The following is a 21086-nucleotide window of genomic DNA, read 5'->3' as shown; positions in this document are numbered from 1 at the left end:
TGTGTGTGTGTGTGTGTGTGTGTGTGTGTGTGTGTGTGTGTGTGTGTGTGTGTGAGAGAGAGAGTTAATTTTGCTGGAGTTTAATTGCAGTTCTGTATACTATGCTGTGGTGGTTTGGCTTCCCACTCTGTCATACACTTTCAACATATTTTAAAATTCATTGTACCAAAATCATGCCAAATAATAAAAAAAGACATCTTTCATCAAGGCATTGTGCCTGTCACCAACTCTGTTTACATATGTCACCAACCCTTTCTCCAATGACCTGCACATAACTATTTGTTCTTGCTTTCCCTTGGTCCAGATCACTCAGTGCCCAACATTAGTTCACTGGAGAAATACATAAAGTACCTCCATACTTCAGGACTTAGTGGGAATAAGGCTCTAACCCAGATGCACTTGTATCACGCTCACATACAGACAGTGTTACCCCAAGTGGGTAATAACTTCTCTGCAGCACACAGTGTGGGAGAGAGACACTAAGACTTTCCCTTCATTATAGGGCAGGTGAGAAAAAAAGCAAGCTATCTTAAAGGCAGTTTCATCTGATAGCAGGCAGCTCTGCTGTGCTGAAATGTTGTAACTAAAAAATCTGAACAAAGCAGTTGTTCCCTGGGACACAGCATTTCTTGAAAATCAAGACTTGAGATCAGAAGTTTTTTGGAAGCAATGATACTTTCCCTAGTCCAGATATAATCAGCATTTGACATCACTTCATCCTACATAGCAAGAATCCCTATATTACTTTGTAACCTATCTTTTCCATAATACATTTGATAACAACACAAATTACATGCATTTCCTTTAGTTCTACAAAGCACAAAGAAAAACAGATTGTAAGGTGTTCTCATAAAAGGAGGGGTTAAGGAATATATGGAGATTAAGGAATTTGAGAGTCAGTTTTCAGATAGGCTCCATACGTCACAGATAGCCTTAAGAAATGCCTTTGTGTCTTAGTTCTCCATCACTGTAATAGGAGAACTTCTTATTGTTTTCCAAAGGACCTAAGTCCACTAAAACAGATACAAGCCTCTATGAGCTGATACACTCAGAAATTATTGCATTGAACAACCACTTAGCAAAATACAACTACAAACTTTTCCATGGGGATGAGTTAACTTGCTTTCTACTGGAATTTCACACTTCAAATGACTGGAACTGGACAAGGAAAGGAGGTCATCAAGTATTTATTTCACTTGGGATGTCAGTGCATGCAGAGGCACCACACTTGCTCTTCTTCTTCTGAGGAATTATTCTGGAATAATAAAACAGTAGCAACTATTTTACTGGCTAAAACAAGGACAGTTAGAATGCAAAAAGCTACTGTTAGAAGGACATCATCCCAGAAAAATTCCCTAGGGCTCCAGTGAAAAAGGGGACCCTTACTGAGAATAAGGTCTTATGCTGTTCAAGTGTCTTGTCAATGTATATGTTGAAACTGAATGAAACTGAATGAATTCAGGTACTTATTTTAGCCTTGCAAACATTGCAGGTATACTTTATTCACATACAATTTTACCCAAATGCTTAAAGGAAGCAAATGCTTAAACATGGTTAGTTTTTAAGGGGAACTTCTAATTTAACTACAGCATGGAGAATCAGAATCAAAAAATGGATAATTACAGTAAACAAAGAAGGCTGAATAGCACATAAGATGGAGGCACCGAACTAGAATTACTTAAGTTTCTTATGAGCAAAGTTCTCACATTTTTACATGACTGCTCTCAGATGATGCGTGTTCTGCTCTAGGTAGTCAGGTCCAATAACAATTAAAACAGGCATTGGAATAATGATTCTGCCCTTAGCATCCTGGGGTTGTGGAGGAGTGGAATGATCTGCTAAAAAAATATTCCACAGAGCAGCACATAACATTGAGCTTACTAAACAAAGTCACAGAACAGAATATTAGCAATTTTGAAGGGTGTTGAAATTACTCATATTTCTGCTCCACTGTTTTGAATCTACTAAAGGTAAATAAATGCTCAAGCAGTAACATGCCAAGCTCCATCCATGCAGTAAAGCAATTTAAAAAGTCAGTAACCTATATTTTGAAGTTACTGTACAAATCCAGGATTATTAGTTATTAAAATACTAGAAGGTGGTTTACAATGCCTACGTAGGACCAGGTCAACATCAGCATTTTTAGTGTTAAACCAAAAAGCTAAAGAATTTACCCCTGTGGACCAGACATAGACATACCACTAAGACCCCAGGATTTCTCACAGCTTGCTCCTTTCCCTGAAGTGTATCTGCCTGTGTGCTCCCACCAGCCTCTCCAGCCTTGGTCCAGCCTCGCTGCACACTCACACACAGCAGCTGGTACTGAAGGTGCTGAACATGACTGCCTGCAAACGGGCTCAGCACTTACACTAGAAGAGTTTTACCCATGGCATTGCTGTCCCAGGTGTTAGAGAATGTATTAGAGATCAGGAGCGAAGGACAGCCACTGCGTTACACTGGTTTGAACACTGGCTCTGCACATCCTCCCACGGTGAACAGAATGAGAAGCAGAGGCTGCACCTATGCCAAGAACCAAACTGAGGGACCTACAGCATCTTCATCTGGTGGTTCCCTAAACATGTGTGTGCAACGCAGCACAGCTTTTGTCTCCTGGACACAGCTCTGCACTGGACTACGCCTAACTGTATATCATGCAGTTGGCTTGCAGCCTGCTATGAGGGGTAAGGAAAAAGGATGTGCATTTCTTAAGTTCTTCTGCTTGTAACTGTCTTCCCTGCTTTCATCTATTATCCTGCTTAAATATGAAATACATTCATTTCAGTTATGTTGCTCTGTTTAGAAAAAAATAGGAAGAAATGTTAAACACACAAGTTTATGGTTTTCTCTTCTACTTTTATGGTATCTTGAGACACCCCAAACCTGTGACACATGTACATGTGTGTGACCATAAACCATTCAAAAGAAACTGGAATATTTTACTAAGATCATTCATTGCAAGATTTGCATAATCCTTCTTTTTCCTGAAGTCAAGATTCAGTTTTATAACCAGTTCCTCAGTGCGTGTGGCACTTCAAGTGGAGCACAAGTTCATTTCATGTTGCTGTTTAGAAAAAAAACAAACAAGGAAAGAAATGTTAGACACACAAGTTTATGTTTTTCTATTTTTATGGCCATCTTAGGATATCCCAAACCTGTGACACAAGTACACATGTGATTATAAACCATATAAAATTGGAATGTTTTATTAAAAATATTCCTCGCAAGATTTGCATAATCCTTGTTTCCCGAAGTCATTCACTGATGTTTCTGTTGGCAGGAAAGTCAAGATTCAGTGTTTTATAACCGGTTCCTCAGTGCAAGTATGCAAGTTCAAGTGTTCAAGTGCACACACACCTGTACTTTACAATTAAGGTAAGTGCTTTATGTCGATCATTAACTAGTTAGGATATTCACAAACGGGCCGTGCAGCGACACGGGGTGCCAGCACCTGCCCCGCGCCTCTCCCGCCCCGGCGCGCGCAGGAAATGGCAGCGCCCGCCCGGTTCCCCCCCACCCCCACCCCGCGCCCGCATCCGCATCCTCCTCCTCCCCCGGCGAGGGCGGTGTGCGCCGGCAGCGCGGCGAGGTGTGTCCCAGGTGCCCGGGCTATATCAGGCGGCGCGGCGGGGCGGCCCGGTGGTCCCATGGCGGCGCCGGCCATGGCCGAGCCGCGCTCGAAGCGGCCCCGCGTCACGCTGCCCGCCTGCCCCGCGCACCGCCCGCTGCCCGCCAGCCGCGTCCGCCACGGCTTCCCCGCCGCCGTGGAGGAGGCGCTCTGCGGCGTCACCGGCGCCCAGCTGGAGCTGCACTACTGCCTGCAGGCGCTGGTAAGGCGGCGGGGGGCGGCCGAGGGCGCGGGGAGGAAGGTCTCGGAGCCGGGCAGGGACGGCAGAGCGGTGTCCGTGCCCTGACCCCAGGGCATGTGGGGGATCGCCGTGCCCCCGACCCTGCGGACAGCAGCGCTCCGGCCAGAGCCGAGCCTGCCCCCTCCCCGACACGGCAAAAACAACAATTAAAAAGCTGGGACACGCCGGCGATGAAACAAGCGCTCGTGTATTTTCGGTAATTCGGGGGAGAGTTTTGGCTGTGAAAAGAGGGACAGGAACAGGGAATCCTAACAGCTTTGGAGTGTAACTGTTGAGTGGGGTTTTTTACCGAACTTTTTACAAAACATAGTTGTGCGTGGTTAACTGGAGTTGGTCAATGTCACTGCTGCCTTAGGGTTTTTTGCTTCACAGGCATGAACTTTGCATATGACATAAAAAGAGTTTCTCTGATACTATGTAACATGCATGCGAAAATAGCATGTGACAACCTAAGAAATGTTAACACAGCCATTAAAATAAAAAGATCAAAATTATGAATGGCATACCTTCTGATGCCAAGCATCCATTGGAAAGCAACACAAACTATATTGAATATATCCCCAAGATCCTTCAATTGAGCTTGGTGTCAAGTATTAGTTCAATAAAAATTTAAGAATGCAGTAAAACCTTTACCTGTTGAGCCTGTGGATGAAAAAAATCTAGTGATTGGCAGAAGGATGGGATGGGAAAAGCTCAATTAATTATTTAGGATATTCACATTTCTAGATTTGATTTATCCACAGTCAATTTCTAATGATTGACATAAAAGGTTTACCTTATCAGTTAAGCAGATGTGTTAACTTGTGCTCCACTTGAAGTGCCACACACTTGCAGTGAGGAACTGGTTATAAAACACCGAATCTTGACTTTCCTGTCAACAGAAACATCAGTGAATGACTTCAGAAAAGAAGGATTATGCAAATCTTGCAATGAATGATCTTAGTAAAATATTCCAGTTTCTCTTGAATGGTTTATGGCCACACACGTGTACACGTGTCACAGGTTTGGGGTGTCTCAAGATACCATAAAAGTAGAAGAGAAAACCATAAACTTGTGTGTTTAACATTTCTTCCATTTTTTTCTAAACAGAGCAACATAACTGAAATGAATGTATATTTAAGCAGGATAATAGATGAAAGCAGGGAAGACAGTTACAAGCAGAAGAACTTAAGAAATGCACATCCTTTTTCCTTACCCCTCATAGCAGGCTGCAAGCCAACTGCATGATATACAGTTAGGCGTAGTCCAGTGCAGAGCTGTGTCCAGGAGACAAAAGCTGTGCTGCGTTGCACACACATGTTTAGGGAACCACCAGATGAAGATGCTGTAGGTCCCTCAGTTTGGTTCTTGCATAGTTGCAGCTGCTGCTTCTCATTCTGTTCACCGTGGGAGGATGTGCAGTGGTTCCAGTGTAGAGCCAGTGTTCAAACCAGTGTAACGTGGTGGTTGTCCTTCGCTCCTTGTCTCTAATACCTGGGACAGCAATGCCATGGATAAAACTCTTCCAGTGTAAGAACTGATAGATCTGTTAGCATAGTTAAATATGGCAATGGTTAAAGTTGTTTTTTTCCCATACAGAACAGAATGAGGTCTGCAGTGGGTTTAGGGTTGTAATACTTCTCAAATCATACAATCACCCAGGTCAGAAAGGACCTCAAAGGTCATCTAGTTTCATCCCCTGTGCCATGGCCAGGGACACTTTCTACTAGACCAGATTGCTCAGAGCTCCAGTTTGACCTTGGACCCTTCAGGGTTGGGGCATCCATAGCTTTCCTGGGCACTCAGTTCCAGTGTCTCACCACCTTCACAGTAAAGAATTTCTTCCTAATATGTAATCTAAAGCTGCCCTTTTTCAGTTTGAAGCCATTTCCTCTTGTCCTGTCACTACCTGCTCTCTCCATCTTTCCTGTAGGCCCCTTCAGGCACCGGAGGCCCACAATTAGGTCACCCTGAAGCCTTCTCTTCTCCAGGCTGAACAATTCCAGTTCTCTCAGCCTTTTGTCATAGGAGAGGTGCTCCCTCCTTTTAGTCACCTTGATGGCCCTCTTCTGGACTTGCTCCAACAGGTTGACATGCCTTCCTAGGCCTGAGTTACATACAGTGAAGGTGTATACAGAATAGTTCAGTACTGGTATTTGTTATCTTGGAATAACATCCATAATGAAGCTGATAAATAGATATGAAGTGATGCTTGTTCTCTTTTTGGTATTTGGCTCATCTTTCTCATACCTTTGAAAGCCAACTATTGCCTGAAATGCTGACCGGCAGGGATAAATTTTATGCTCCCTGAGCTGGGAGTATGTTTAAAAAACAAACAAAAAACTTAGACAAAACACAATTACGAAATGCACACCTGCTAACCAGTCATAAATAAAATATTCTGAGGATAACTGACAGCTACAGAGAGTAACATCAGTACTACAGTTGCCTGTTCAGTATTAAAGGACAGGCATTCTAGTAGAAGTATAGAGATTTTTCATTTTAGGCCATAACTACTTCCTTCATCTATTGTAGAAATTTTCATGAAGGTCTCCAAAGTGATTGTGCTTTGTGAACAGCTTCCACTGGAAGGGTCTCACAAGTTCTGATAAAGTCATATTCTGCTGCAAGTGAGTCCAGTCTCCAGCAAATCTTAACACTTATGTTTTGTGTGCTTAGGGTCAATATTTTGAGCAGTCGCATGTGGCTCTACCAAATATTTCAAAGTTCTTCCTACATCAAGCTCTGGAAGAGAGAAAAGCTGCAGAGGCATTGATGAAGTATCAGCAAGAAAGAGGAGGTCATTACTGTTGTAAAACTATCCAGGTGAGTAGTAGATACCAAGCTTTCAAGCAGCTACAATCCATTTACACCTTACTGAATTATGGTGTTGGTACTTCAGATCTCTGCATTCATCCATTATGAGATTTCCGGATATAGTTTACCTGACAGCGTACGTGGTTTTATTCTTGCTTGTGATGCCTAGAAACTGTCACACATACAGTTCTAACTCGACATTGTTGCTTTTTATCCCAAAAGAATATGAACAGTGTTCCCCTTCTCTTTCACTCAGCTGGACAGTGCTGCTTCCAGTGTGCTGTAGTGGATTATAAGACTCCTTAAACTGTGCTGAAACAGCCCACTTGTCTCCTTCACACTGAAACTGAGTAGAAGCCTAGACATGATTAGTACCTATGAAAGATGGTAAGGAAGGAGGTAGGAGAAACATCCAGCTTGGGGCAGTAGTTGATTTGCTCAAGCACAGCTCATGACATAATTTGAACTACAGATCTAACTTGGGCTTGCACAGGTGCAAAGGAATAACTCAAAGTTTTCAGGGAAAACTATAACCCTCCTCATTTGTTTAAGATCAAGGGGCTGATTCTCCTCTACCAAGTTAGTTTTCTGTAAATAGTTAATAAAAATGCTCTTCTTTGGCCCATTGTAGCAGTTGATAAGCTGTAGAAAGTAAGAAGGCCCTTGTGAAAATCTTTCTAAATACTTATTTTGAATCAGGGAAGACCTTAGGGTGAGCTTTCAGTACTTAAAGGGGTCTACAGAAAAGATAGAGGGACTCTCTATTAGGGAATGCAGTGATAAAATGGGGGATAAAAATTTTTAACTGAAAGAAGGTGGATTTAGATTAGATATTAGGAAAAACCTTTTTACTGTGAGGGTGGTGAGGCACTGGAACAAGTTGCCCAAAGTAGTGGTGGATGCTCCATTGCTGAGAGTGTTCAAGGCCAGGTTGGATGGGGCTTTGAGCAGCCTGGCCTAGTGAAAGGTGTTCCTGCCCATGACAGGGGATTGGAACGAGATGATTTTTAAGGTGCTTTCCAACCCCAGCCATTCTCCGATTGGGTTTCCTGGTGTAAGAATGCTCCTTAGGCATTGCTGGTGCTATCTAAATCCATTCCTTGAAAAAGTGCTTAAGTCCTGCCACTTGTGTGTGTTTACAGCCGTGGCACTCTGCAAAAAACAACAGATGCTCCAAACTAGAAGGAATTGTTTCATAACCCTAGTATAACTTGTTTGGAGCACTAGATTAAGTTGCAGGAAACCATTGATGAATACAGGAAGATCAGCTGTTCTGAATAAATATAATTCTGTCTTTGTTTTTAGAAACCAAACTGTGATTATGCAGTCGGTCTGATGAAAGCCCTGGAATTAGCAATGGTACAGTGGAAAACTATGCTACGATACTTTGAAGAGCTTTATGCCCTAAGTATTGAAAATGCAGACCCTCACAGTGCAAGCACTATGAAGAAGCAATTTATTGGACCCAAAGTCCAGAAGATCAAGCTAATGGGAGATCTGCTGACCAATGCTCGCAGGCTTGACTGTTCCCAAGATGGCAGAAATAGTCTTGGGGATTACTTTATGGACCGGTTGCAGAAAGAGTTCAGAACAAGCATAGAACCAGAGTGTAGTGATCACTGCAGCCCCTGCCCACCTCTGCAGCAGTGTACAGGAGCTGCAGAAGGTCTGAAGAGACCCCAGAGAGAATCCTCCCAGCACAGAAATGGCATAGGGCCAATATATGCAACTATACACTGTACTACGATGCTGCCACAGTGTAACAATGGGACAGGAGCAAAAGTGAAGCAGGGCAGGGAGGGCCTTTAACGCTATGGCTGCTACAGGGCAGCTCCTAAGGCAAACCTGTACAGAAGGTGGAGTTGGGACCAGAACTCAGGAGACATGATGCTGTATCACTCCTCCTGCTTTACCCCCTGTCCCCTCATCCTCTGTTGAGTCACAGCTCAAAATCTAGCCTATAACATTATTTAGTTTAAATGATGGCAAGGTTGTCAGTTACCTAGATTGTCAGCACTAGTCACACTTATCTATGCAATTCTGCCTAGAAGCCAAAAGCTTTAAGCTTCTTTTCTGTTTTAAATGATCAAGAGTAGTTAGTGCAAATTATTTTTAACAGCATATATAATTTTTATTAAAAAAACCCAAACCACTGTACCTTTAATACAAGAAAACTTTTATGTGGCAGAAAATCCAAATATTTAGTTTTATAATAAATATTTTACATTACTAACAAGTATAGTAACATAATTAAATGCTTTTAAAATGTTTTAAACCAAGGTTTTCTTACTTCTATTGTAGTAACAATTTAAATAAGTAGTCAAATTAATTTACTTACCCGCTATTTCTAGTGGAATATTTCTTCAGGATGAAGGATGCAAACATTTCCTCAACAGTGGGAATAAGAAAACATGCTGGTTTTCTCTACAGTTACGTGCCTAGTTGGCTTTTCTCATTGTCAGAAAGCAGATGAGAGATAAATTAGGAACTCTTATTAGATGAGGTCTTTACAGATTCTACTGCATATTTTGCAAGTGGCACTGAAGACAATAGCTCTAGAGCTCTGTCCAGACTTAACTGAGCATAGTTGCTTTAATTATAATACAGACCCCTGTTTCAGCTAGCTCAGTTACAGTATTACAATGGTGCTCCTGCTAATTCTTGTATTCCCTATTTGGTCCCAAGTAGAAGCATAAGATCCTAGTGAAAATGCAGCACACTTAACCAGAATTGTCTCAGAGAGAGTGGCCACTCATTAGTTTTGCCTTTCAAGTGGGACATTGTATTAGCCAGCTTAAAGTTCAGAAGTGTCCAGATTCCTTTCCTTCATTTCCTACAGGAGTGCCTCTCTTTCCATACCCTGGCTCCCAGAGTCATCTAAGAGCAACTGGCTAGATAGCTGCCTGCAGCTAGGGGTTTGGGAGGTTTTGGCATTATACACAACATCTTTTATGCAATTGGGGTTTGACTCACTGAAAGATTCTCTCACACTGATATGTAATACTGTAAGTGATACTCCTATTATGCTTGAAAAATAAATTCAGTTCAATGTTGCAAGTAGTTCTTTGCATCTCCATTTTATTCCTCAATTCACCACCTAGGCATGCTGGCATTCTCAAAGAGATTTTGTGTATGTATACAAAACTGCACCAGTATTTTTATTCATCTAAGAAAGCTGGCTAGAAAAGTATGCTACAGAGTGAAAATAAATGCCACAAAACTTGATTACTACAAAACCACTGCACAATGAAAAATTTTCAGTAAACTCTGCTGTTTATATACAGCTGCAGTTAAGTACCAATTTCTGCAAAACCCACCTGTTTTCTGTTGGTGATGTAACATGGAGCAGACAGTTACAAGGTAAATGCTTTCCCAGTCCTTCTGTTAATGTAATTCAACCTTGAGGGCTGGGGGAACACACACAACCACTTTAAAATGATTTCTGTATTGATCTATAAAATTACTGCAATGTGCCAAAAGAATGGCTCGAAGGACTTTTAGCAACATGCTAGATTTGCCTATATTGAGATGGCTTCTCTCTAATACAGCAGCAGTTTAAAAGATACTTCCATCTGGGCTAGATTCCATCCCATCCTCATGCTGAGTATACCTTATTCAGCAATTAGTTCCACTGACTGCAGCTCAACATGAATAAAGAGCAATGGAATCTGTCCCTCTCAGTATTACAATACAGTTTGCTAAGTGTGAACAGAGAAAAGCTACTAACTGATTTATAAACTAGGGCCATATAAAACCCCTTCAAATGCTACTGCTAATGTTTGACCTACTTTTACAACAACCCTCTCTGTTAAGAGTTGGTGACCTTCTGAAACACAGGTACAGCCTCCTCCATGGTTTCCAGCACTTGAGACTGTTTTTACTTTAAGCGAATTCTAATCTAGAAACCCAACATTTAAATTTTTCAAAGCAAGACTTACTTGCCTCTCACTTTTCTGTGAAATACTGCCATGTCTCTCAGACTTCTCATCTTCTAGCCAAATGTATCCACAGATTCTTAGAATGTAGGTCTTTCTCCTTCTTTCAAAAACAAGTTCTGGGCCCTCTGCCTGAAAAGACAATTCTGTTAATTTTAGATAAATTCACAATCAGCTGTTTTCCCGGCCTCTATCATCTGAAAAACAAAAGAGAAATCAATCAGTTACTGTAGATAATAAGCTCTTCTTGTCCACATTCTGCTTCTGCTGAGAGGGCACATGTGCTTGAGAATATGGTCTCAGATGCGTTAACAATACCTACCTGTTGTGTTTAGGGTGAGTCTGTCCATGCTTCTCAGCATAAGTACAATCTGCCTCTGACTTCCCAGCTTCCTTTTAAATCACATACTGAAAAAGTGGAGATGAAGAATGAATATGGAAGAGGTATAAGGGCAACATTGCTTACAGAAATTTTATAAATTATCCTCTGCTGAATGCTTGTTCATATGCACTTTTAGTATCTGTATTTCCAAAGCAGTGCCCAAACCATCCAAACACACAATCTAAGGCAGCTCTGAATAGCTAGAGCAGCACCAGTACCCTAAACACAGCATCCAAACTGGAATCTCTGGAGAGACCTAATCTTTACAAATATTACAAGTTACAGCCACAGAGGCTTCCAAAGAGGTTTAACAATGGAATACTTGGAATGCTTGCCATAAGCTCTAGTTATGTTTGCTGACTCTCAGTGAGGAATGCACTTAAAGTCTCCAAGTGGAGATCATACTGTCCTTCATCTTCTCCACTATGGCCACATAAAATTGAGAAGAGCCTTTTTTCTTTGCAAGGACTGGGTTTTTTTTTAGGCCCCACTGTACAAGGCAACATCTTTCTTGAGAAACCTGTCTTTGGGAATAATACTGGAAAGTGGATGTCAGTTCCAGTGGCAGCAGCAGGGAATCACAGAATTATTAGGGTTGAAGGGACCTCTGGAGCTCATCTCATCCAGCCCCAGAGGAAGGTGTCCTCAAGGGCACCTTTACTTGTAGATCACTGCACAGAATTCACCGTCTGGTCATGGCCTTCTCTCGACCTTTGCACTTGGGTAAATTCATGCACTTTAGCACATTCATGGACAAATACTGGTGAACTCCTCATTGTGCTTGTCAAAGTCCCACCATTTGTTACCAGACTGCTCAAGGAAACCACTAAGTGCTCAAGTCCCAGAGTAGCTTTTCCTGGGCTCACACATAAGCTAGAAATGTTCAGTGTCAGAATAGGCTGCACTACTGACTAAATATTAGGTAAAATTACCTTTTCCACAAATTAAACCAATGGTCTGAAAAGATTTTAAGTGTCTGGAGTGCCCTCACCAAGCTTTGATATCCCAATTTACATGTTCAGTTGTTACAATATGTTACAGGATACAATTATTTCTCATTTATACTTCCTTTGCATTACTGTATATCTTGAACTACTTTGAATACAAATTATTTTTGCTTTATTAACTGTTCAATAAAGATTTAAAAATAAATCCGTTTATTCTTTCTGGATCAAAGAACCTCTGTAATAACAGTGAAGTGTTTCCACAAGTTTGCCACTCTGCTCTCAGAAACAGCTGGGAGATACATTTCTAAGTGTGTAAGGGTGGTCAATAGCTGATCTCCTGGGGACATATCGCTTTTCAGCACTGGATACAGTGAAAGAACGAATTTGTACAGAGTCCAAAACATAGTTTTATCTTTAAATAAAACTTTTACCTTTAGGAGATAATGATAGAAGGTGACTCAATTCTTATCTTTGTCTGTATTTGAAGATGTTTAAGTGAGTAGCAAATGGGGACTGCAGATGAGGAATTTTTGCAAAAAACCAAATCATATAACAACAAAAAGAATCCACCATCTTGACAGCCCCTCTGAGAAGTCAGGGACACAGGGACCATTGATGGATGTCTTTTACCTTCTCAGATTCTGTCAGTCAGCCCCTTGCCCCGCTGAAGACAGAGTTTTGTTATTGATTTTGAAAGAGTTGATATTTCACCAATATTTATAATGGCAGAACAGATTAATTTTAGCTTGTGGTACATTAAAAATAAGCATAACTTTTAATCATGAAGTCAATGAAATCATACAGTTGAATTAACTAAGTGCCTCTGAAAAGAACCTAATATCCCATCTCAAGTGATATTTCAAGAACAGTGTAAAAACTCTAGCACCCTTGAGAGGCACTACCAAACCCCATCCTATTTCTCTAAGCTCCAAACTCTGCCACTGCTAGAAATAAATCCTTAATACACAAGCAATCCAGCTGCAGTGTAACCACTGCAAAACGCCACTGCACGGGGTGGACTCCACCTCTTCAAAGGCTTCAGAACAAAGGTGAACAGAGATTCGAGCTGAAACAGGAACCTGAAATGCAAATTCACACGGGGACACCCGATTCCCGAGGGAAAGGCTGGCGCACCCCACGGCTCCCGGGCACGCGGCCTTTCCCGATGGGAAAATCCGACACCGCCCCCTACAGGCGGCCCGGGCGCAGCGACACCGGGCGGCACCGCCGTGCGGGTCCAGTGGCCGCGACCCGCAGCTCCCGCACGTTCCCGGGTTTCCGCCGTGTCCCACTGCCCCAGGGGCCGCACGGCGTTCCTGGCCCTGGTACCGCCCGCTCTCGCGAACGTCCCCGCAGTAGTTACCCTTGTGGCCGCAGAGCCGCGGCCGGCGTGGAGAGACCTGTCCCGGCGCTGGAGGATTCTCCCCTGGGAGAAACCAGTGGAGCCGCTCCCGGTGTGCGCCCCGCCAGGACGTGCGGGGACAGCGGTGCTCGGCGCTGTGCCCCCGGGCAGGCGGCCGGCGCTCTCGGCACCTCCGGGCATCGGCACCTCCGGGCATCGGCGCGCCCCGCTACCCCTGCCGCGCCGACACCGCGGGCTGCTTACAGCGCAAACAAATTGTGGGGAAAGAGCCCTCCGCGTAGCCGAGCGCCCGGGGCTGCCGGGCTTGGGGATGCCCCAGTGCCCGCGGGACACCGCGCCCCCCCGCCCCTGCCGCCCCCGCCCCGACCCGCCCGGCCGCGCCCCCCGACCCGCCCCGCCGCGCCGGGGGGCTCAGCCATAAATACGGCCCCGAGCGGCGCTCCCGGACCGGCGCGACTGGGGAGGGGGTCGGGGCGGCACACAGCGCTGGTGGCCTCGCCTGGGAGAGGCTGCGAGGGTGTCTGCTCCGCGCACCCGCCCGGCCACAGACCCACCCGGGCAAAGTCCCCTCCCTTCTAAGCCCCTCGCTCTCCTCTCTGGCCCAGCCACTGTCGCCTCCACTGCTCCCATGGACTTACTGGGGCCTATGGAGATGACGGAGGGCTCCCTCTGCTCCTTCACAACTGCTGATGACTTCTACGATGACCCGTGCTTCAACACGTCGGACATGCACTTCTTCGAGGACCTAGACCCCCGGCTGGTGCACGTGGGGGGTCTGCTGAAGCCCGAGGAGCACCCACACCACCATGGGCATCACCACGGGCACGAGGAGGAGCATGTCAGGGCACCCAGTGGGCACCACCAGGCTGGCCGCTGCCTGCTGTGGGCGTGCAAGGCATGCAAGAGGAAGACCACCAATGCTGACCGCCGCAAGGCCGCCACCATGAGGGAGCGGCGGCGGCTCAGCAAAGTCAACGAGGCCTTCGAGACCCTCAAGCGCTGCACCTCCACCAACCCCAACCAGCGCCTGCCTAAGGTGGAGATCCTGCGCAATGCCATCCGCTACATCGAGAGCTTGCAGGCCCTGTTGCGGGAGCAGGAGGACACTTACTACCCTGTGCTGGAGCATTACAGTGGGGAATCAGATGCCTCCAGCCCTCGCTCCAGCTGCTCCGACGGCATGGTGAGTGCCCCGGGGAGGACTCCCTGCCACCAAGGTGCCCTGAATGCTGTCGGTCCAAACCCGAGCAGGGCGAGTCGTCTCTTCCTGTCCTTCCTATAGCAGTTGACTTCTGTACCTCCCTAGGCAGAAGACAAAGTCCTTTCTTGTGCCTTGAACTCCCATAGCAAAGGGAGGTGGGGTCCCCACATTCCAGGATCTCAGGGAAAGAAGAAAAATCTCTTACACACTGTTTTTCCTGGGATGAGAAGTTAAGCAGGTCCTCCTGTATCCTGGGACTTTGGGAAGCTGCCAGGGATGGGTACCTGGGGGCATGGTGAGGTCTGAGCCCTGTGCTCCTGTAGCTCCTGAGGCAGCTCTTGTTTCCATCTTCTGCTGTATCATTAGCTTTAAGTCCTCTAAGAATTCAAAGCAAAGAGGAAGGGCTCTCTTGGACATAGTAGTTATATGGGAATTTTGTTTTCTGCCATTCAGCGGGATAGAAGGAGGAGAGTCTAAGCAACAATTGTTTGTCTTGACCTGTAAAGAAAAATGTCCTCTATCCTCTCATTTCATCCCCACTGTAGACATTTACCAGCAATAGGAGGGAGAATCCAGGCTTTCAGTGCTGTTTGTACATTATGGGGATGGGAGAAGAAGGGTGGGGGCAGAGAGGGTATCTCATCACACCTTTTGACTGGGACTATAAGTTCAGACTCTGGACAGAGTTTGGGGTGTGGGACATGGTGACTGGAGTGCAGGACAGTTGTCTGGATGGGATATCAACAGCATTTTAAAACTGGAGATTGTTTTCTGTGCCTTGGTGTAAATAATAATTACTGAGTTGAATATCTATGATTATGACATAGTCGACAGACTGGAGAAAAGATTTACACAAGTGATCCCTCTTCAAAATACAGCCTTTTTTAATAGAAAGACCAATTTCATTGTGGATTAAAGTATTGGGAACAAATATATTGGTCAATGTTTTGCAGCTTTTTCTGTACAAAATAGAAATGGGGAAAGAAACTAAAGGAAATACAAAAGGGGAAAGGTAGACAGAACCTTTTTAAGAGGCACCCATGTTTCAAAAAATCTTCAAAAACTAATTAGAAAACTCATTCCCCTTTCAGTCTCCCTGTTGTAAACTGAAAATACATGTAGGGCTGTATCTGAGCAGAATTCTGAAAAGCCTCATATCAGCTGTAAAGCTGCAGCATTTGATGCAGTAGTGGTAACTTACCTGTGGAACCCCTGGTGCCACATAAAGGATTCTGGGGTGCATCCCCTTCTAGCCAAGTCATGTTTTTCCTCATTTTAAGAAATGACAACTTGATGGCATTTCAGCCCGGACTGGAATAATGGCCAGACTAGAGCTTGAAATATGAAATTAGATGGCTACTGGGATTTCTGTAAGTGCAGTGGCCTCACTCAGATTTCTCTCCTTTCCAGATGGAGTACAGCGGGCCTCCTTGCAGCTCTCGCCGAAGAAACAGCTATGACAGCAGCTACTATACAGAATCACCAAATGGTGAGTACGTGCCATAATGGCCGTGTGGAACACGGAGATGGAGGTAGGCAGCGCAGCAAATTGCCCTGTGCCTGCTCTGTCTCCAGCTGGGCTGAAAGAGGAACCTGCCTTCCCAGCCAGCAAGCTGTTGCTGCTAGTAGAGGCATTGAATTTCCTCTACATGTATTTGCAAATACAAGAATATATTGTAGCTGCATTTCCTATTTTGCAAATATAACATTTGGATAAAAGTATATTCCTCTCTGCAACTAAGTTTCTGTGCTTAACCATGTTTTGCATGAAGACTATTCTTACTTTATCTGTCATTGATCCAAACTGGAAAAACTGATGATTGATTTCAAATCTTCTCTTCCTCTTCTATGGACTAAGTGAAGCCATGGATCCTCCCTGCGCCCAGGGCAGCACAGTGTCTTTAGGCCTCTCTTCCATTTTGCCATGACAGTCTCTGTTTTCTGATAATTGGTGTCCTTCACCAAAATTATTTTTTGTCTGAATCTTCACATGCTTGCAAATGTGTAACTGCTTACTGATGTTAAAGTACCCTCTGGATAATCTGAGCACCATTTTGTCTGTTTCTTAGATCCAAAGCATGGGAAGAGTTCTGTTGTTTCCAGTCTTGATTGCCTCTCAAGCATTGTAGAGAGGATTTCCACAGATAATTCCACATGTCCTATACTGCCTCCAGTGGAAACTGTTGCTGAAGGGAGTCCCTGTTCCCCTCCCGAAGGAGCGAGTCTGAATGATAGCGGAACCCAAATTCCTTCCCCCACCAACTGCAACCCACTTCCCCAGGATAACAGCAGCAGCAACCCCATCTACCAAGTGCTGTAAGGGCTGGTCCAGCTGGACTGCACTGAAAACAAGTTGCTCCATTTGGCCATGCTTGAGACCTGCCTTCTAAGATTGAAAAGACTTCTTAAGACTTGTTCCAGTTTTAAAATATCACTGAAAATTCCTTCAAATATATAACTTTTCAAACCTGTATCACTTCAAAATACATAGAGTTATTTATTGGTTGTTAAAGTTATTTAATATGTCTAGAGGTAAAATTGTATACTATGAAATGGCCAATGTTTGATCTGGGCTGTGGGGAATAGTAACATGGCTCTTGAATGTGGAGGAAAATAGAAATCTACAACAGTAATGGCATGACAGACCCTTCCTATTACTCCTGTTCTGGCCAAAATAAGGTTGTGGACCATTTTTTTAAAAAACTTTTTGTATAATTGTAAATAAGAGTTGCTTTGCAAAAAAAAAAAAAAGGGGGGGGGGAGGGACAAGAGAAGAAGAAAGAAGAAACAAAAGCAAAAATTAAAATAAAAAGGGGAAAAATTTAAAAATATTTAATATTGCTTGGTTTGTTGTGTCAGACTTTAACTTTATATATTTATACGATGTGGTTGCCAAGAATGTTTTCAGCAGTATTCTAAATAAAGACTCTTATTTATAAAATCTGTGGTGCTATCTTGACTTTCATTAGGGCTTCTAGAATTACTAGTGGTATTAGATTGCAGCCTTGGCAGGAAGAAGATACAGGCTCTGATTCAGCAAAGAAATCCAGAACATGCTTCAGTTGCACTACCTTCAACTACTTTGCATAAATATGTTGCTGAAAAGGAATGTACTTTCTCCCTATTCTATCTTGGTGATTTCTAAACCAAGACCTGTGCAACACAGGTCATTATTAAAGGGACAGTAAATAAGCATGTTTCTCCTCCTGCCCCCAAAATTTACAATTATATTATAGACATGTATTACAACAAATTATATTACATTTATAATATATTATTCAACTATATTGATCTTACAAAAATGTGTTGAATTGAGGGATCACAAAAAATTAAAATCTCCAAATTCCAGTGCAGCTACTGAAACTTAGTCATACAACAGTATCTCACAAGACCAAGTGCTACATTTTTTGATGAATGTTCACATTTTTCATTCAAGTTCTAATTTTCAAGTGTTTATACCACATTCATGTATTCTCAGGTATTAGAAACTAATTGCAAACTTTTGTCATTAAGTTCAAGTTATAGATCACAGCTTTTCTCAAGTTCATGTTGGAATTTAGGCCAAAGATAGGCAGTTTTAATTTGGATTTGAACTTTATGCATCTCTGGCAACACTACTGCAGAGATTTACTTCTTGTTTGGAGCCTCTCTAAAAATAACCAGTGGGCTGCGTTTCATTCCGTATGTATGTGTAACCTTGAAAGCTTTCCATGGAACCAATGTTAAACCCTGAGCAGGTTGTCATTGGCAAGAAACCATCAGGTCACTTCCGTGCATCTGGATAAGAATATCCAGCATCTACAACCAGTGTGAAACAACCTGTTTCTTACCACATCCTTTAATTTATGGCTTTTGTATAAACATAACAGTAAAATAAAAACCAAATCCACACTGAAAACCAATCTAGATGTCGTCATAAGCTCAAATACTTTGATGACAGATTAGTCATTGTATTCTCTGTTAGATGACTATTCAAGGGGGAATTTGTGCAGCTCTTACCTTTTAAACAGGAGAAAGAGAGAACAGCTAATTCCAGGGAATGTCTCTGACCACTTTAACCACATATGGCCTTGAAGATCAATGTTCTGAGGAGAGGAGCAAGCTTTCCTGTGTTGAGCAGAGCAGTACAGTTTCTTCTCCTTTTTGGGGCAGAGTCGTGCTCAAAGGTTGGTGATTTTCCCTGTCCCACAGCCACAGGGAAGTTAGCAGCCATGGGGATTCCTTCCACATCCAGGCACTTGTGATGATGGGTGAGGTGCAGGACCATTCTGTAGAGCAGGCCAAGGTTCCATGGATCGGAGGGGATTCCAAGGCAGGACTGCCTCCTCAGCATCTTCAAAGTCCAACTTCATAAAGGTCTGCCATTGATTTCACTCCAGTCCGTAAACACTCAGCTTACTACTTTCATTTTTTATTAAAAATAAAAATCAAATGAACTTGAGAATGTGTTATATTAATTCATACTAACATGAAACAGGAGGGTCTGAACTAAGGTCACAAAAATGGCCCAGGTTAGTTGGATGCCTGTATCACAAACTTACAAACACTAAAAAGAGACAGTTGCCTCACAAATCAGTGCCTTGCATCACCAATAATAAAATTTTCCTTGCCTTCAGCAAACACTTGATCAGGCCCACAATGCAATAGATCAAACAATGCTTTTGTGAAATATTAAAGATCTTATCATTCCCGTATAATTTGAGGCTAATAAAAATGTCAATTTTACTGTCATTAAATGGCAACCAAAAATATTTTGCCAGCTCAAGAAGTACAGAGGATCTATGCTTACTGGCAGCACACAGTTCATGCCTGCCTTGCCACAGCACCCCACTTTTGTGGGGCACAGCAGGATGTACCTGGCTGTGCATGGCAGAGCAGGCACAGGGCACAACAATGTACACGCAGTTCTATGTGAAGTCATGTATATTGCATTTCACTGATTTATTTTAGCCACCCAAGTTTCCACATGCTGATTTTAATGTTACAACAGAGAACAGGCATTTAGCGCATCCCAAAATAGAAAGATAGATGATGAAGAAAAAATACTCATAGATTTCCTATGCAGAGCCCACCCTTCTCCCACTGATGTCAGTGAGACAAGTCCACTGGAGTAAGGCTAAAGGGCATCAGTGCTAATAACCAGATGTTTAGGCTACAGATATATATATATTTTTTGGACTTAAATAAGAAAAACTGTTCCCTATACAGTTTCTTCCTGTTTATTTCTGAGGTAACATATTTAAAACAAATGCCTGGAGCTTCTCTACTCCCCTGTGCATCAAGAGGACAGCATGTTACTGATGGAAGTATATCCCAGTCTATGAGTAAATATTTTGAAGCTAGCAATATTTGATTCAGAACTTTAGTTTAGTTCTGACAGACCTGAAAAGCAAATGTAAGACTGATCCAAAATTTACAAACTGGTTCTTAAACTGGGCTCTTGAAAACGTACTTAAGCATTTAGGGCTGATCCTACAAGATGAAGTCCAGACTGCCTTGGTTCTACAAAAGCACTATAGCATCAGCTACAAAAACACAACAATAGTCCGAAATCCTCAGTTTATACCACACAGGTTCAATACTCTGCAGGACAGAGAATCTAAAGAAAGACCATCTGATTTTAAAAGATACGAATCCCATAGATTGTATGGACATACAAAGCCTGGGACAAACTGGGGGTGACAGCAAACCAAATCATTCCTTACCCTGAGCTGCCTTGGCAGAACAGCATAGAGCCCGTCTGAATGGGGGTTTTGGAGGCCTTTGTGAAAGATAATAGAATTATCTGATGTTTCCTATGGAACACTACTGCCAAAGGGAAAGTCATCCTGATACAAACAGTTAAAAAACAGTAGCTGTCTTTAAACATAACTGTAAGTGTGTATTTTCAGAATGATTTGATTTGGTAACTTAAGAAAGTGCTGCATGACAAACCTTGTATTACTGGTTTATCTTATTCAAACTATTGCTATGGAAAAAGTCAAGAGGAATACATTTATACTTCAATTATATATGCTAAATGGTCTGATTTTAGATTTTATCAGGTCATTTGCATGTAGGAGAATGAAGATGATCCTTTTTCTACTTTATTTCACAACAAAGTGCAATAAAGTTGCTGGCTTTTCAAATAGCAACGTTAAACACCATTTCCCGTATTACCACTGAAGCTGCTACAGAAATTTTTCACATGCTGAACATTCAATTTTAGGTAAAAGATAAATGAACTATTCCTGATATTTTTTCTTTTTAAAAGTATTTTACCATCTCTATCCAAAAATGTTAAAGAAATAATAAGTTGGTGTTTGCTTTGTACCATATGCTGCCCTTCTAAAATGACTTGTCTTTTTCAGCTTAAGAAAAAGACCTTACAAAACGCTCTGAATGCGGAAGGAAAAACAGTTTTTCTTTTACATCTTGTATGTTGCAGACATATTTTAAAGGTTCAAATTCTGCAAAGGGCAAAAACTGCTCATTTTACTCATGAAACCAGTATTATCATCTTCAGAAAAGGAAAAAATTTACCTCAAATTCCATAAATTTTAATGAGAAGACACTGATATTTCTTTTTTGTTTAAAAAAATTTGAATTATTTCCCT

At 42.8% G+C, this 21086-nt stretch overlaps 2 protein-coding genes across 2 annotated transcripts; both read left to right on the top strand.

The window, feature by feature from the left end:
- Positions 1 to 3562: 3562 nt before the first annotated feature.
- Positions 3563 to 12120, top strand: LOC139673707 (ferritin light chain-like). The gene is made up of 3 exons (XM_071559501.1): positions 3563 to 3827; positions 6525 to 6671; positions 7968 to 12120. Exons 1-3 carry the CDS (start codon positions 3645 to 3647, stop codon positions 8469 to 8471), a joined length of 834 nt encoding a protein of 277 aa, XP_071415602.1. The 5' UTR covers positions 3563 to 3644; the 3' UTR covers positions 8472 to 12120.
- A 1797-nt stretch (positions 12121 to 13917) lies between these two features.
- On the top strand, positions 13918 to 16868 carry MYOD1 (myogenic differentiation 1). Its single transcript, XM_071559500.1, has 3 exons — positions 13918 to 14472; positions 15901 to 15979; positions 16560 to 16868. Exons 1-3 carry the CDS (start codon positions 13918 to 13920, stop codon positions 16808 to 16810), a joined length of 885 nt encoding a protein of 294 aa, XP_071415601.1. The 3' UTR covers positions 16811 to 16868.
- Positions 16869 to 21086: the final 4218 nt, after the last annotated feature.

This window comes from Pithys albifrons, chromosome 6, assembly GCF_047495875.1.
Source record: "Pithys albifrons albifrons isolate INPA30051 chromosome 6, PitAlb_v1, whole genome shotgun sequence".
Classification (NCBI taxonomy): domain Eukaryota; kingdom Metazoa; phylum Chordata; class Aves; order Passeriformes; family Thamnophilidae; genus Pithys; species Pithys albifrons.
Note: the sequence above shows the minus strand (reverse complement) of the source record. Positions and strands in the feature narration are given on the sequence as shown.